The 17,146-nt window shown below is 38.1% G+C and overlaps 1 protein-coding gene across 3 annotated transcripts in view; it reads right to left on the bottom strand.

Moving 5' to 3' along the window:
- Nucleotides 1–17,146, bottom strand: part of GADL1 (glutamate decarboxylase like 1) — a 1,864,133-nt gene that overhangs the window by 1,287,260 nt on the left and 559,727 nt on the right. For all 3 annotated transcript variants that reach the window (XM_044066666.1, XM_044066664.1, XM_044066665.1), the window contains one exon: nucleotides 9,078–9,194. In XM_044066666.1, the coding sequence (XP_043922601.1) occupies nucleotides 9,078–9,194 (117 nt within the window). The remainder of the gene's footprint in view (nucleotides 1–9,077; nucleotides 9,195–17,146) is intronic.

The following is a 17,146-nucleotide window of genomic DNA, read 5'->3' on the forward strand; positions in this document are numbered from 1 at the left end:
ATGACAACTTTTGAAACGCATATGCCTGTAGCATGTCTTGCCAAATGCTATTATTTATTCATACTCTGTTAATCTGATAATTTCTATTTGGTGTAGTCTACAGGGGGGCTTAGAAATAAGCACCACAGTGATTAGGCATTTAACAACATGCCACAGATGCATTTCAGATTGATGAGAACAGTTTTACAAACATATGTTCTCTTAAATATGATCAGCAACCTGTTTAATTTCTCCAAATCTTTTGGGTTTCTAATATCATGATGGGAATGCTACCCATTCCTAAGTCAAAGTATGATTAAAATTCATGAAATTAGTTTCATTTCCATCTTTGATGTCAGCCAGAAGTGCTGTTCGCAGCACCTGCAATGTGCACAGTAATGACTCCTTCTGCAATTTGTATGGAGTTACATGTTTTGTTAACATATCTAAATATGACTGAAGATTTTTAGAAGACCCGTTGTTCCTACTACTGTTGGAACTGTCTAGGTATCTTTCTCTTCCACATTGTTTTCGTTTCTGCCTGCAAATCCTGATATTTTATAACTTTATGTCTCTGTACACAAGACACTGTAGTCACCAGATGTAGAGATTTCAACGATCACTGCTACTTTTGTCTTCTTTTCATGGACTACTATATCTGGTTTTCTTGCATCTATGTTTTGAACTGTTGGTAATGGATATCCCATGTGATATAAACTTCACCATGTTCTATGATACTTTATGGCTAATATTTCCAGTGTTTTTCACCTACTTCAGTATTACAATGCTTGCACAATCCCCATTACAACAATCTTGCCACATTATTATGCCTTTCAGTGTACAGTCCTTCTGCCGTTAGTATACAGGCAGTCCCCAGGTTATGGACATCTGACATGCAGAGAACCCATGCATACGAAAAGGCTGCCACAATGTCAGAAATAACATAAAAATAAAAATCCTTAAAGCTGCCCAAATCTTACCTTGAAAATTAAGAATTATGTTGTACCTTCCTTTTCACTGTTTTATTTGCTCATGAAGCTGCTTGCATGTCTTGATAGAGCAGTTACTTCCACCTTCACAGAGAACAAGAGATCCAATTGGTCAAGTGTTCTCAGGAAGGACGAGTGGGGTTCCTGGGTTTGGGAGGGTGGTCTGTAGCAGGCTACAAACTGGAAGGCAGTTTTACCCACTGTTAGTTGCACATGGATAGTCTCTGATGCTTCGTGCTGTGCCACCAACCTGGAGGTGTGGGTATCTTTGACGAATATTGATACTCCCCCTCCTTTTGTGGTTCGGTCCAAGTTTTGGGGCCGAAAAGCATGGTATGAGGTATAACCTGGTAGTGCTGGGGTGCTCTCGGGAGCCTTGAACCAGGTTTCTGTTACTGCACAGATATCGATGTTCTCCATGCTAAGGAGAGTTTCGAAAAGTGCATCTTGAGGTTTAGACTTCTGGCATTGAGTAGCATTACTCTTAGTTTCTTATCCCTTGTGATACCTATGGAGGTGGGTTTGTCTTTTGAACCTTGCCTATAAAAGGCACTATGGGTGTAGCAAGAGCCTTTGCCAATATCCGAAAGCCCAGGGGTGACAGGTGCAAGCCATCCCTAGTGAAGCATCGTGGTTTGTCGAGCATGTCATCCCAGGCTGACAGGCATTGGATCCCCTTTGAATGACACCAATACTTAAGCCAATTGTTGAAATTGATCATCTTGTCTTCATATTGTGGCATCATTCTTGGTGAGGGTAAGATGCTACTTAAGGTCAGGGTCATACCGGCATGGGCTACATGCTCAGAGAGCTCCTCTATGTCTCTTTTCATGTAGTCCAGGGAGGTACGTTTCAGGTCATTCACACCAGCATGGACAATGACCGAGTCATATTTGTACTTGCCTTGGAGTGACCTGAGTGCTCGTGTTATGTGGCGGATCCTAGTGCCTGACAGGCAGCTCACCGTGACATTCTCCTTGTTCAGCCTGGTGAGCGGGACGTCAGTGTGCCTGACGATAGAGTCACCTATTACAAGTGTATCAGGTGTGTTGTTTAGCCTTAAGGGCTGTGACTGTTCAGTACACTGGCTTTGTGAGTTATGTGTTGCACGTGTTTTGTTTTGGGGTAGTGGTTGCTTGGGTGTCTGCTTTGGAGGTCTCTGCTGCTTAGGCAGATTTTTATTTAGAGCCTCCGAGTATGTTTTTGTGTGTTTATGTGTTTGGTTTGCTGTCGTGGTAGGTCTATGTGAGACTGGAATTGTAGTGAGTGTGGTTTCCTTCTCCTCCTGACTGGTTTCGCCAGTACTGAGTTGAGAGAGCTTTGCCTCTAGTATGGCTATATGGCTGCATCTCTCACATGTGTTGGAATTTGTTGGGAGGAGGAGAGGTTGTCTGTGTACATGAGGCAGTTGTAACATTGCCTCAAGATTCCCAGATTCACCAGCTGGACGGGAGAGGAGATTGACGACTGACCTTTGGACATGCTAGAATAGTATTGGGAATTCCTTTATAATTGAAAAAAAAAGGGCCAATGGGGAACAAGGTACTCAAGGGGAGTTTGTGAGGGTGTAGTGCTTTTAATTTTTTTAGTGCTGACTTATATAATTGCTTTAGTGAGCAAGTGCCAGGTATCTTAAATGCAATGTGTTACAGGTAACTTAAATGCAAAAACGACAAACAGTAACTTTCTTTTAAGTGAAACAAGGAAATAAGTACAATAAGCAATGCAGATATCACTAGGGATCCACAGAAGCGCTGAAAAGCCACGTTTTAGGTGGAATTAGCGTTTCAGGGAAATAACAAGCAAACAAACAACAAGCATACAAATAAAGCTAGATTCAACATGCCTGGATCTAGTCTATGCTACAGCAAACAAGGTGTACCAATTTCAGTAAGTTTGTGCTTTCAGTTCCTGATCTGATGAGCTCTACAGTTTTAAATCATTGACAAAGAGAAGATGAGAATTCCTTACACTTTGTTGCTTTCTGGGAGCCATATTATAGCCATGACCTAATCTGTTAAGCAGACAGCTTCATAGATTAAAGGCGATGCAAAAGAGCAGTGGTAATAAAAATAACGAAAATAGAGGCAAAAACGGGTCAGTCTCCTTGTAAAATGTTAGTGCTTTCATCAAGTTTCACTCAGCTTCCTCAGTCATAAAAAAGTAAATATACATGCACCATTAAATACTTGCACAATAAATCACATGATTCAAAAAGTCACATGACCTGATACATTTTTGAATAACATATATACGCACAAAATATTACAAATAGTTAAAAAAAATTTCAAAATCGAATACCTGATTTCAATAATTAGCTTACTAATTGTACCATCACCTTTCTAAACTTTTCAACTTCAATATACATGCTAAAGAGCATATATCATTCAATCCTGGTTTGATGTATGCCTGAGTTCTAATCTGCCATACCAACTCTCACCTCTCCAATTTTAAGTTTAAGGGACCATCTCTAACATCATACTGAACCTGATCAATAACCCTGAAAACAAATAAATGTCCTGGTTGATCCCTCACATGTTTAGCTAAGGCATTTTCCATTTTTCCTTTTCTAATACTGTACCGGTGTCCATATACCCTCTCTTTCAATTTACGGTCAAACATTTATTATATTCCAATTTTTCTGTAAAATATGCTGAACAAAACTGCTCATCCACATTGAAGGAGGTAATAAAGGAATGTATATAATCCATTGGGGTGCTAACTTGTTCGCTCTCATGTTCTTTATTCCTGAATTCTATATGAGCTCTCAAAATAGACCTAAAATGGTCTATTTTTCTCTTATTTTTAACTTCATTAGCCAATTCATTCAACATTATTATTGTGTAGCCTCTCTTTTTAAACATCTGGATCAAAAATTCACATTCCACACAGAAATCATAATCAGTGGGGCACATTCGAACAACCCTCACTAATTGACCATTCACTGCAGTCCTCTTTTAATGTTTTGGATGTGCACTACTAAAATGTAGAAATGAAGTGGAATATGTGTCCTTTCTATGAATTTTCACTTTATAACACTCATTTATTTTATTTATTTATTTATTTATCATTTGTTGACCGGGAAAGTCCGACTAGGTTCCACAGAGCCTGTTTTCAGCGGAGGCCCGGGGAGAAATGCTCCAGATAAATCTATCCTTTTCCAGCTCTACATCCAAAAAAAGCTATTCTCTTGGAATTAAATGTGTGGGTAAAAACAAGAAAGTCAGTCATGTTATTACAATAAGCCATAAACTCTTAAAATAAAGTCTGCCCTCCTTTGAAAATTGTAAAGACATCATCCAAAAATCGAGTACAGTAACAAATATATCCATTAAAGCTATTACTTGTGTTGTGAATGAACTGATCCTCCCAGTATGCCATAATTAAGTTTGCTAAACTAGCACCAACTGGATAACCCATGGCCACACCCCTCTTCTGTAAATAATAATTACCATTAAACAGGAAAAAATTGTTAGCTGAAATGATATCCAATAATTCCTGTATTAAAGAAATCTCAGAAGTTTTTGCTTGGGATCACTGTATAAAAATCTTTTACATCTACAGTAGTGAAGTTAAATTCAGACTCAAACTTCAGTCTGTCCAAATTTTCCAAGAAGGACCAAGAATCCTTACAAATAATTGGTTCCTTTACTACATACGTTTTCAAAAGCCCATCAACATAGGTAACATAGGGGTAGGTAATTTAACGTTATTTGAGGAGTTTATAATTTATTGTAATAGCACGACCAACTTTCTTGTTTTTACCCACACATTTAATTCTGAGAGAATAGCTTTTTTGGATGCAGAGCTGGGAAAGGGTAGATTAAATGAGTGTTATAAATTGAAAATTCATAGAAAGGACACATATTCCAGTTCATTTCTACATTTTAGTAGTGCACATGCAAAACATCAGAAGAGGACTATAGTAAAAGGTCAATTAGTGAGGGCTGCTCAAATGTGCACCACTGATTATGATTTCTGTGTGGAATGTGAATTTTTGATCCAGATGTTTAAAAAGAGAGGCTACCCAATGATAATGTTGAATGACTTTGTTAATAAAGCTAAAAGTAAGAAAAAAATAGGCTGTTTTAGGGCTATTTTGGGAGCTCATGTAGAACTGAGGAATGAAGTAAATGAGCACAAACAAGTTAGCACCACAGTGGATTATGTACATTCCTTTATTACCTCCTTCAATATGGATGTGCAGTTTATTCAGCATATTTTACGGAAAAACTGGAATATAATAAATGCTGAGGAAACACAGAGGAAGTTGGGTACAAGACCCAAAGTGGTATTTAGGAGAGCTCAAAACTTAAATGGACTTTTGGAGTTTCAATATTCTCCCTTACCCATTATGTTAGGTATGTATAAATGTGAATCCTGTGTGTACTGTAAATATATGCACACGGGAAATACATTCAGGATACAAGAGAATAAATGTGTTAGTAAGGGCAAGTTTAATTGTAATTCTAGTAAAATAGTATACCTAGCTTTATGTCAGTCCTGTACTCGTTTTTATATAGGCAAGATTGATCGTAATTGAGAGTGAGGGTATATAAACACCTTTACAGTAATAGAAAAGGAAAAATGGAAAATGCCTTAGCTAAAGATTTGAAGGATCAACCAGGACATTCATGTTTTTCAAAGTTATTGATCTGATTCAGTATGATGTTAGAGGTGGTCCCTTAAGCTTAAAATTGGAGGAGCATGAGTTGGTATGGCAGATTACAACTCAAGCATACATCAAACCAGGATAGAATGATGTATGCTCTTTAGCTTGTATATTGAAGTTGAAAAGTTTGGAAAGGTAATGGTACAATTAGTACGCTAATTACTGAAATCAATTATTCAATTTTGAAAAGTTTTTTAACTATATGTAATATTTTGTGAATATATACGGTTTTCAAAAATGTATCAGGTCATGTGACTTTTTAGAATCATGTGATTTATTGTACAAGTATTTAATGGTGCATGTATATTGACTTTTTTATGTCTGAGGAAGTTGAGTTAAAATTACTTGATGAAAGCGCTAACATTTTACAAGGAGACTGCCCCGTTTTTTGCCTCTATTTTTGTTATTTTTATTAGTTTGTTAGTTTGTTGGTTTGTTTTTCAAAAGACCAATACTGACAGAAAGCCACCCTGGAATATCCCCCTTTGGATTTTTATTCCTGGAATAATAATCTGTCCTTTATCATGGCTTAACTGCAAAGTGGTTTGCCGCTGTTTCATGGTCTCTGTGATGTAATTTATCAGTGTAGGGTGTATCTTATACATTTTTGAGCACTCTTTTATCCATGAATGTGGGATATTGTCAAATGCTTTTTTGTAGTAAGTCCATGCCATACTTAGATTAATTCCCTTTTTACAGTTCTCCACTATGACTTTATTTAACAACAAATGATCCTTTGTTCCATATGACTTTCTTTTATTGCCCTTTTGTTTTATTGCCATAATTGAGTTTTCTTCTAAATGGTTATAAACTCTGTTGGCATCAATTCCAGTGTATAGTTTATACGTTGTCAGAAGGCAAGTTATTGGTCTATAATTTTTAGGATAGGTTGCAGGTTCACTCTTAAGTAGGTGCATTGTTTTTCCTGTTGTAAGCCAGGTCGGTGTCTATTTGGGGTGCACATATAAATAGTTCTTACTTATGGCTAAATCTACGTCCGAAGATGTTAATAGTTTTAACCAGAAATTAGGTACTGCATCTGGGCCTGGGGGTTTCCAATTAGATTCTTTTCTTAACTTTGTTTCAATTTCTCTGGCTGTTATTTCATCCCACTTCATATCCTGTACCTTTGAAGTTCTTATTTTTTCTTTTACTTCTTTTATCCATTTATCATCTTTGTTATGTTCCACAGGATCTTCATCAATACTTCTCAAAAATGCATCTATTCTTCTTTTTTTGGTCATCTTTCAATTCCTTTTACCTTGTTTCCCAATTCTCTATAAAACTTTTTGGGTGATCAATAAATTGCTTATGTTGTACTTTTCCTTTATATTTATTTTTGTACCTTCTAATTTGTTCTCCCTGTGTTGACATTTTTAGTTTATTATTTGCTATAGTGCATGATGAATCCTGATCTATTATAATACTGTGCATTGCTTTTATGACATCTTTCTGAGTATTTTTGTTGATCTGTTCCCTCTTCTATACTCTTCTTACAGTGACACTTCTTGTCTTAATTGCTTTATAGTTTTCTTTGTTTGATACTTCCATGATGGCATTCAATTTCTTCCCTCCCCTTCCCTTACTACCATTTGTTCTTGTGGTAGAATTTTATCTGTTATTAATTTAGCTGCACAGTAATATAACCTGTTTACTTCTGTTATATTGCATGGATTTCTATGGACATTCTTAATTACTGTGTTCATTCATTTTATCAGACTTCTAATTTGTTGGGTTTTATTGACCATCTGCAGTCTATTGCTTTCATTGATCTTAATATATTTATCTATCTCTAATAAATCAAGCTACTCTTCTCTTAGTTCATTTTCTTCTAAACTAAGGGCACATTTTTTGTTCTCCATTTTCTGTGGGCATTCTATAAGAAGTTCTATAGCATCTTCCTGTGGGACATTTTCTTCAATTTTATCCTGTTATCCATTGCTCTGTCATATGGGTTCTGACTAGCCTATCACTCCTCATCATTGATTCAGAGTTGCCACAGATTCCTGTTCCTTCCCTTGCTGTCCAGCAACCTGTAGTTTTAATCCCCTGATGATGTTGTAGGCAACATCATTACATTTAAGGAAAGTTGAGTTGCAGAGACAATAGTTCCTTGTTCAGTACTTTCTATAGCAGATGCAGAAAGTTTTGACTGTATTATGTTGCATAGACTAACGGTATGGACAGACAACTGGAACTCTATTTTTCCACTGAATATATGAGAAACCTCAATTGCTAGAAATCTTTGATTTTCCTAACCTTTTGGAAACTTGGTTAGCAAAGTGGAACATGGACAGTGGACTTCATAACCCATGGCAAATAAAAAGCAGATTGACTTCAGCAGCAAAACAGAAAGAATGTTGGTTAGTTACTGACCGAAGCAGCATTGAGGGATTAGTTCAAATTCATCACTGGACTCATATAGCAGTTGTAAAATGCCATCCCTTGGACATACATTGCAGCATTATCTCTTCCTCCTTTTCTGAGTGATCAGTGTTCCAGTGAATGTTAATTGCTTGAACAAAGCAACGGAAGTTCACCCACTATCGTAGCCAAATTTCATCTACCATATAAAAGGGATTAAAAGACCTAGTGAGGTTTCCTGAGTCACATTATTCAAAACCTAAGCATTAGTAATAATAATGCTGCACAAATAAGGGCTGTTCAGTGAAAAGAAGAAATGGTCTGGAATCCCGCTTAAGGTCTGACAAGAAGGTCATAATATGCATGTCCCAGCCTGTCTTTTAAACCAGAAAACAGCTTTCTCCCATCAACAATTAAGAAGTTGTGTAATTCTTGGCAGAAAAGGTTGATGCAGTTTAGACACAGACTTTTCATAAGGAAGTTATATGATCATTGATCCAAGAAAGGTGCCTTGTTCTTTGAACGAAGGACTCTTTCAATGTGGCAACCACATGAAGGCCATGCCTTAAATCTGCATAAGCAAAAGAGGTGAAAACCATGTGCCCAGGTAGGCCAAGATGACAGATTGCTTTGTAGTGAAAACGAATCTGCCCTCATGAATGTTCAGGAACTTCAAGAGCAGGGACATTAAAGATGAGAATATCCTTAAGTAAAAATAAAAGGGCTGTGAATATGTATATTGAAAGGTCACTCAATATAATGAGTTCCAAAGCATCTAACTGCAGGTTTGCACTTAAGATGACCTTAGATAATTAAGCTACTTTTAGTTGTTAAAATTGTTGTTATGCAGTCTAATGCAATCTGTTTCTCTCTTTCTTAGAGTAAATTTATCTGACTAATGTGGCTTTTATCAAATTGTGTTCTGTATTACAAGTCTATCCTATCATGATATTCACTGAGTTATATACGCAGAGCAAGTGACTGAACTTATCAGGTGAACAGGTACATTTTCAATGAAGCATTTGGAAGTGCCATAGAATAAATGTTGCAATGGTACATAACATATGACTTACATCAATATGAAACCACAGTCCATGCTTCTCACAGATATCTGCTATGGTATCTAAGGGATCAAAGGCTCCAAGTACAGTTGTGCCAGCCGTGGCACACACCAGGAATGGTACAGCACCCTGTAAACCAAAACACCAAAAAAGAGCTTAACAACATTTATAGCCAAAATGTACATCTGCTAAGCATTGCTTTGTCGTTACAATAGAAAATAAAATCTATCAGGAACAAAGGTTATTTCTAGACAACATTGAGTTTTTAATGAACTTTACTAGAACTAACTGGCAGACATAAAAACAGTCATGTAAGGTCCACTTCTCAGGTAGCTCAGCACTTTGAGAAATAGAAGAATAATGACATTTTTTGTCTGAGAATATTGTCAGTTGTAGCAGAGGACACACCCTCAACCTAATGTGTATACTTCTGAAAGTAGAAAAAAATAGAGAATGTCTCGTATTTGTTAACTATAGTTAAAAAGCTCAATGTATGTGCATTTATCTGACAATAAGCATCAACAAAAAATGACATTCAGTACCATTTAGTAAGTGAGCTTGTTATTCTAATAGTTGGTTTGTGAAAACTTTAGATGCCATGGATCATTAGTATGGCCTTCGTGAATCATATTCTTGGATCAAGTGTTCATGCAAAAGCCCTTTACAAAGAAACATGAATGAATATAGAATGTAATACTTGTCTTTATTTTTCTAAGATTCCTACAAGGTCAAGTTTACAGTTATACTGGTTACTACACCATTAAGAGAAAGTCAGTATGGATCAGCTGACAGCATCTTCCTAATAACAGAAAAGCTGTGTTAACGTATTACAACATCTGGATAACACAGAAGTAGTGCATGGAGAATGGTGATTAAGCTCCAATATCTGGAAAAAGATAAACCAGTTAAGCACTTCTATAGCATGAGACCCAATCTTAACAAATTTTAAGCACCCCCTGCTTCAGTTGTTAAGATCAGGTATCATGCTAGGCAGTTAAACCTGCCAGTACTGACCGGCAAATGACAGCACAGAATAAAAAACATCAGTTTCTGTCTGCTGTCAGGGCTGACAATTTGTCTTTATCTAACTTAACAGAATCTCTTACACTTTCTTTCTGACTATACTTCTTAAGTACTTTATGGCTTTAAAAGCTGGCAAAAAAACATAGCAATTCTTTTTCTGAAACTATTATTACTCGTAACAGATATACTCCATGCACTATAAAAAATTACGATTCAGTGTCCGAGGGTGACCCTTTATTATGTGTTCTTGACATGGATGCTAAGGTTCACCTTAGCAGTGAATTTCTTGGCATCCATGTGTCAAACACATAATAAGTAGGTTATGATTTGCCACCACAATCATAATCCTCTATGTAAAGCACATCTATACTGCAAGGAGATACCTAGCAGAAATCCAGATATTGTTTCCATTATTGTACAGCAAGCAGTATTTCTATTTTTAGAAATCAAATAAAGAATCACAGGTTAAGAATTTGCTGAACCATGCTGATTTCGCAAAATGAAAAACTGAAACCTGCTTCTCACTAATTACAGACAGACTTTTAAGTCAGCTTGAAAGGACATAATTGTAATACTTTCTTTAATAACAGTTATCAGTTCACCTGCAACTGCTGCACAAAGTATGAGCAATATGAAACAACAGTCAAAAATACTAGATACTGTTATACCTTTACATTAACTAAAGTTATGCAAGGCTTCAAAATTCAGTCATAGTACCTTAGGGAAGACATTAACAGTAAAGACAATAACTAAAAGCATAATACCAAACATGTTATTCCCTACAGCTGTAGCCACACATGGGAGGAAAAGCCTGGAGATGTTTACAAACTAAAAGAATGACAGGCTACTGTAGATCATTTGAATGACTGACATGCACCTACTCACTAAAGTTAGTTTAGGTAACGGAACAGATTTGGCAAGGCATAGTTCAGGATGTGAATGCCTTTTCAGGCCACAGTAAGTTCCAGTAAGAAGTACAGAGGAGGATTACAGATATACTTTCCCATGCAAAACCAAGGGCTTAGGATGTTGCAGTGGACAGGGCCACCACTAAGGGTGGACAAGGAAGCATCAGATATTGTCTCCATTACTGTATAGCAAGAAGTGGTGGATATAAATAGGACCTGATGGAGAGATAGGTATGTATCCCAGAGTCTACTCCATCTAGAGTACATGCACCCCATTCATGTGAAGCAGAGCTCCTCCCTAATCCAATTCAAGTGCAACTTGGACAACTGGATGTGAGACTGGAAATTCATCCCTGGTTTGGCACCTATGTATCTGATGCAAACAGGCAACTTGTAAATCTTTCATCTCCCAGGCTGATGCTTACACTTATCAAGGGTATCAGAACTTGTCAGAGATTTGGGATGCATGGCTAGGCTTAAAAAGGCCCTTGTGGTTGTTAGCCTAGTAAACACTTATGAACCTATGAACCTGAGTTTTTAATTTCAACTATCAGGTAGTAGGACTGGTGGTCCTACTAGATGGTGGATTAGATATGAATGTAACTCTACAACCTGTGTATGTCCATAGGTGATGCACCGGCTTAGTACTGACCATACTATTATGATATGTACACATAAAGTAGAATAGATATAGGCTTCCAAATTAAATGTCAGGGCTCAAAATTCTGAATCCAAACATGCATATAAAAGACAAAAAATGCAGAAGGAGAGGGAATATCAAACATTGATCTTCTTCATTAAACATCTTTTTTGGGGAGTCATGCTCTCCCTTTCCCCCTGAAGTGGGGTCAAGACCATACCCCTGAATGTATCCATCTCTGAGATCACTATACTTTAGAGAAAAGAGAATATTCCAAGAAAGGACAATATTGGACTTAGTATATGTAAGTGGGGTTTTCTGCCATTCAGTCTCCACTTTATAGGACATGAAAATCAAAGTCCTGACCTTACAAACAGATGCAGTGTGCATAACTACTAGTGGCCTGCCCTTTTGTCCAGAAGGAACCTCTGGTCTGAAACCACAATATCCTCCCAACAAGTTGTATGATACAGGGTATTGTGTATCAAATTTTATCACGTAAACTAGTATGCATACCAGAGGGGGATAGCACAATACATAAGTGAGCACACACTGATGTTATATGTTTCATGTATTAAGAGGTTTCACTGACATAAGGTAGAGAACAGTGTATTAACAGAGTGTGGATGTCAGGAGTGCTCGTGTGACTGATAATGATGGCAACATGTAGGCGTCATGGCCTGATGACACAATGGCAGTATCTGCATCACTCTAATGGGAGGAAATACCAACTCCTTTTTTGGAGTGACAGTGGGTGGCATGCATTGTGCTGGCTAGCAATGTTGGGCATGACATGACACCTATAGTTAAGGGTCCAAATGACCTCCTACTGTATACATACTAGCTGCAGACTCTGGTATGTGCACTGCCTCTTATCTGGGCATATTTCCTATAGGAGATAGACCAACATGACTCTCACATCATTCCCCAGTATGAGTGCAGTATATGTAATTAACCAGTTCTACCAACAGAGGTTTGGGTTATTGATCTAGGTAAAAAAAAATTGTTATGCACTGTGTGTCTGGTAAGTGTGCTGTGTTGCATGCAGCAGGACATACGTTAGCTGCACAGTGACCTGGACTATAAACATAATGAGACAATAGTGCTACTGAGACAACTGGTGGGACACATTGCCTCTATCAGTGCTTCCAAGTGATGCATTATGATTCTACCCCAGTTTTTCTCTGCTGGTTGTGGTATCTCTGGCCACGTGAGGATCCAGACATGAGGCAGATGTGCACATAGCACCTCACATCAGAAGAAACTCAATTTTGCAGATATATACCATCATTATCACATGCTGGCACATGGCTTGACATCCTTGAACTTGCACAGAGACATTCCTTGCGCACCACCCACAGGATCCCCCTTCAGGGTAGCTGCACAAGGTCTTATAGTTCAACCTCATCTCTGAGAAGGGATGGTTTCAGCCCCAGCTTCGCTAGACAATACAGTATACACTACCAATGTAGCTAACTTACACAGTGCACACTACCAATGTGGCCAGCTTACACAGTGCACACCAGCAAGTGTCCCATAGTGGTACCCTAGCCATATCACTGGAGGATGTGATTCCTGGTTTCCAGAAAACCCCCAGAGTGCATGGTTACTGTAATCACTTGCTGTGACCCTTCCCAACATTGCCGCATTGCAATCAACTCTCACTGTGTCCTCCAACCAGTGTAAGTGATAATGACCATGCCCTGCCCCCTATACTCTGTGGGTTTGATGATGTCTGATGCACAGCATAGCCGCATCATGTACTGCCCTGCATGACCACAGAGTTACAGTGTGCATCATAATATTCTTTGTTGTTTATGTCATGGCTGACAGTTGTGGACTGGATGCTCCTCCTTTGCCAGTGCAGAAATGTAACTCACCTACTGCTGCCTCAGTTGCAGCTCTACTCTTACACTATCTTCCTCTGTAGCTCTGTCCAGCTTTGCTACTGTTTCTTTGTCAGTTATGCCCTGTCCTAGCAAGCTGTTATTGGTCTGCAGTGTCTGTTTATGGAGGGTTGTGATGTGTAGCATGACACACACAACAGATATCTTGCTGCATTTCTCAGGGCTTTACTTTAGTGCTCCAACAGATGTGTCTAAATAGCATACTTTACCCTTCAGCCATCTAAAGATTCATTTCATAATATTCCTTGTTTTGCCATGGGCAGAGCTTCATGATATTTTTGCTATTTTCCATGGGATGAGAAGGGAGAGTCATCATCTATGACTCAAGGGCAAATATGGCATCACCTGCAACACACAGGAAAACAACATTATGTGTGGCGTGTTTCCAGCATGTACTCGATATATGTTCACCTACCTACCAGATGACCCAGATGACCATGTGGGTAGTCCCCACTTGAACCACTGATGAATATTAGAAATATGTCATATGTGTGAATCACACTAAATGTCTATGCATTGTACAGACACAGTGTATGTGATATTCTTAGCATTTCAGACCATTTGGCAGATCAGAGACAGGTAGCTCTTTCTATTGCTGTATCTCTGTCCCTCTGGACCAAGTGGGCCTTAATAGCAATATTCATGCAATCTATGGAGTCCAGTGCCTCAGGGAAGCATGTGGTCTCATAGAATGCATGCCTAATGTTGGTTTTCTCCTCTACTATCCTTGGGAACCAGATATTCTCCTCCACAAATTGTGCCATCAGCTGCCACCAGCTTCTCTCCTCACCTCATTCATCAGGTCTGCCAGACATGCCTTAGCCACCACCAGGTTCAAACTGACCCAAATTTTGAACTGGTAATATGACTGAGGACAGTGGTGCAGCATCATGCTCCTGTCAAGGACTGTGACCTAACCCCCTCCCATCCTGCAACAGACTTAATTATTCAACCATATAATACTCCTAGATTTGCATATTCCAAAGTGCTGATCTGTATAGGAGATCTCATTTACATGTAATGGTGTGTTCATCTGTATGATCAGCATATAATGCAGTGTTGAGCCTTGCACTTTTATGTAGTGGTGTCTTTGAATCAAGCACACCCTGTTCATGGCTGTTACCAGCATTATTTTGCACTAAACATTGCCCAACACCACAATGAACCTCAGCCTTTGCCTCCCTCTTTCTTTTAGAGGGGTAGCAAATAATTAGCAACTGAAATGACCACTTATCAAAAACCCTGAATCACTGTACTCTGACTACAGCAAACTGTTTAACTGTTTAAAAACAAATACCAGTTTCAGTTGACAGTCATACTAAACTAACTAAACCAGAGGCATAGAATACTTTTGCCAAAGTATAGTGAAATGTATCCCCTGCAGAGAAAGGCACAGTTCTGCAGAGAGACATGTCCTTCGTCAAAATGCTGCGGACCGGCTGATAAGAAGTGAAAGGTTAAAGTCAGTGAGTTAATTTAAAGACAGAATTTTCTAAAACTTTCATCATTAAGATTTTCCTTCTGTTCTCTGTTTTGACTGGTCTGAATTATAGTTATGAACATGTTTTGTGTAATTGGTGGCTACTGTTTAGCATAATTTTCTGAACTGCATTTCAATTTATTCTTTAACTTCCAAAATTTGTTTACACACACACACACACACACACACACACACGCACACACACACACACACACACACACACACACACACACACACACACACACACACACACACACGCACACACACACACTTTTCCCATGAATTATGAATTTCCTTTGCTTAAATTGTAAGCTTTTTAACTAGTTTGTCCATAAAGGCAGAACCTGATAATTTATTAAGTTCAAATTCTTCTAACTGACATCCTCTTCTTCTGAGTCTGAGTTGCCTTTGTTTATTTTAATTAATGCAGAATAAAAAGGCTTAAGTCAGTACAAGATTAATAAACAAAGTGCTTCTGGCTTCCAGGGAAAGGAGGTTAGAAAATCTCTAGTATAGTCTAAATTGTCTCAGAACATTTATAAAACTTTCAGCATTATTTTTTTTTAACTATATGTTATACAGCAAGTTGGTCTGGTTTTCATAGCATCATCATTCCCTGTGAACCCTTTCTCACCTCAATGCCTTATTACTTTGATCCTGTCACCTAGATTAACTCTTCCAGGCTGGGGTTACTAGCCACACCCCAAACTGGCAAAGCAAGTGTACTTAAGGAGGCAAGACCTGAGAGCCACCACTGTTTCTTGCTGTATGCACAGAATAGCTTAATTTGCCTGTGAGAGGTCCTACCCTCATTTATGGTATCATATTTTCTGGGACGTCATTGCCTTCACTCATCCCCAAGGTGGTGACACCTCCCAAGCCTGCTCATATGCCTGTATGACCAGTCTGGCCACCTATCTGAGCTCCAATGTTCACCAAAGCAGCTGATAGTGGTCTGCCTACCAATGGTATTTCACCCTATCCCTTCCACAGAAAAGAGGCTGTCACGCAAAGCCTTGGTATTGCGGCATTCCATGCCAGCTCCAACTGGTGTCTGATAATCAGTTTCAAGTCATCTGGGTTATAGTCAGGGTGTTATTCCTCTGTGATTATAGGGATGACTGTGATGTCTGAATGTTAGTATATAGCCAGACATCTGCAGTGCGAGACCTAAACTTATTTGGGTGTCCTGAAAATTCATAATGTTATTTTTAGTATGGTTTGGTGTAATATTTCTATTGTATAATAATTCCCAGAACTTATTGAATTCTTTCCAAATTTCTTTTTGCACTCAGAGCTAGTATGGAAAAGTTTTAGAAAAGCAGGCCAAAGAGGGACAGAGCTGGATCATTTATAAGCTTAGAAAATGACTGTTCCAAGTACCAACCTTGAGGAACGCCCATTTTAAATGTGGTACTATATAACTCAAACATAACCTGAAATGTTCTATGACCTAGGCAGTTCTGTGTCCACCTAATAGAACACTCATGAATAACTTATGAGGCACTGATTCTGTGGTTGCTTTCATTTCTGTAAAATGGCACCACTTCAATTTTAACAAAAAAAAATGGTGATATTAAATAAAAGAGGAAAAGAAAAGAAAAACAATGTTTGCATATGACATGTCTTTAGAGAAGATATTAAAGTAGAGCTAAATTATAATAAAGAGGAGATAGCTAAAGTAGAGCTTAATATATACATATTTACATGTGATGTAGTAATCTAGCGTGTGGAGTTACAATTAAATAAACAGTGATTAGAGAAAAATGGAGGAGTGTAATATTTGTGTACTGGATACTGGAGACAAGGGGGTGTGGAGGATTAGGTAGGGTCATGTTAGGGGCAGGACTTTGTGTTAAGCAGGTGTTGTTTTAGTTCCTTTTTGAAGTGTTTGGGTGGGAGATGGTTCTTATGTATGTGGGGAGTTTTCTCTTGGTTCATTATAGGTTCATACTATAGGTAATTACTAGGCTAATGACTACTGTATCTTTTCCAATTACAAACATTCATGTAATGCACAGTGGCATACAGACTATGTGACTGTGTTAGAAACTAATCAATGTGGTATTAAGTATTAGTGTAAAACATCATGAAAAGATGCAGTGGTATACTAAACTGACTTC

The sequence above is a fragment of the Protopterus annectens genome, chromosome 3.part1 (genome assembly GCF_019279795.1).
Source record: "Protopterus annectens isolate FY-2018-M chromosome 3.part1, PAN1.0, whole genome shotgun sequence".
In the NCBI taxonomy this organism is placed as follows: Eukaryota; Metazoa; Chordata; order Ceratodontiformes; family Protopteridae; genus Protopterus; species Protopterus annectens.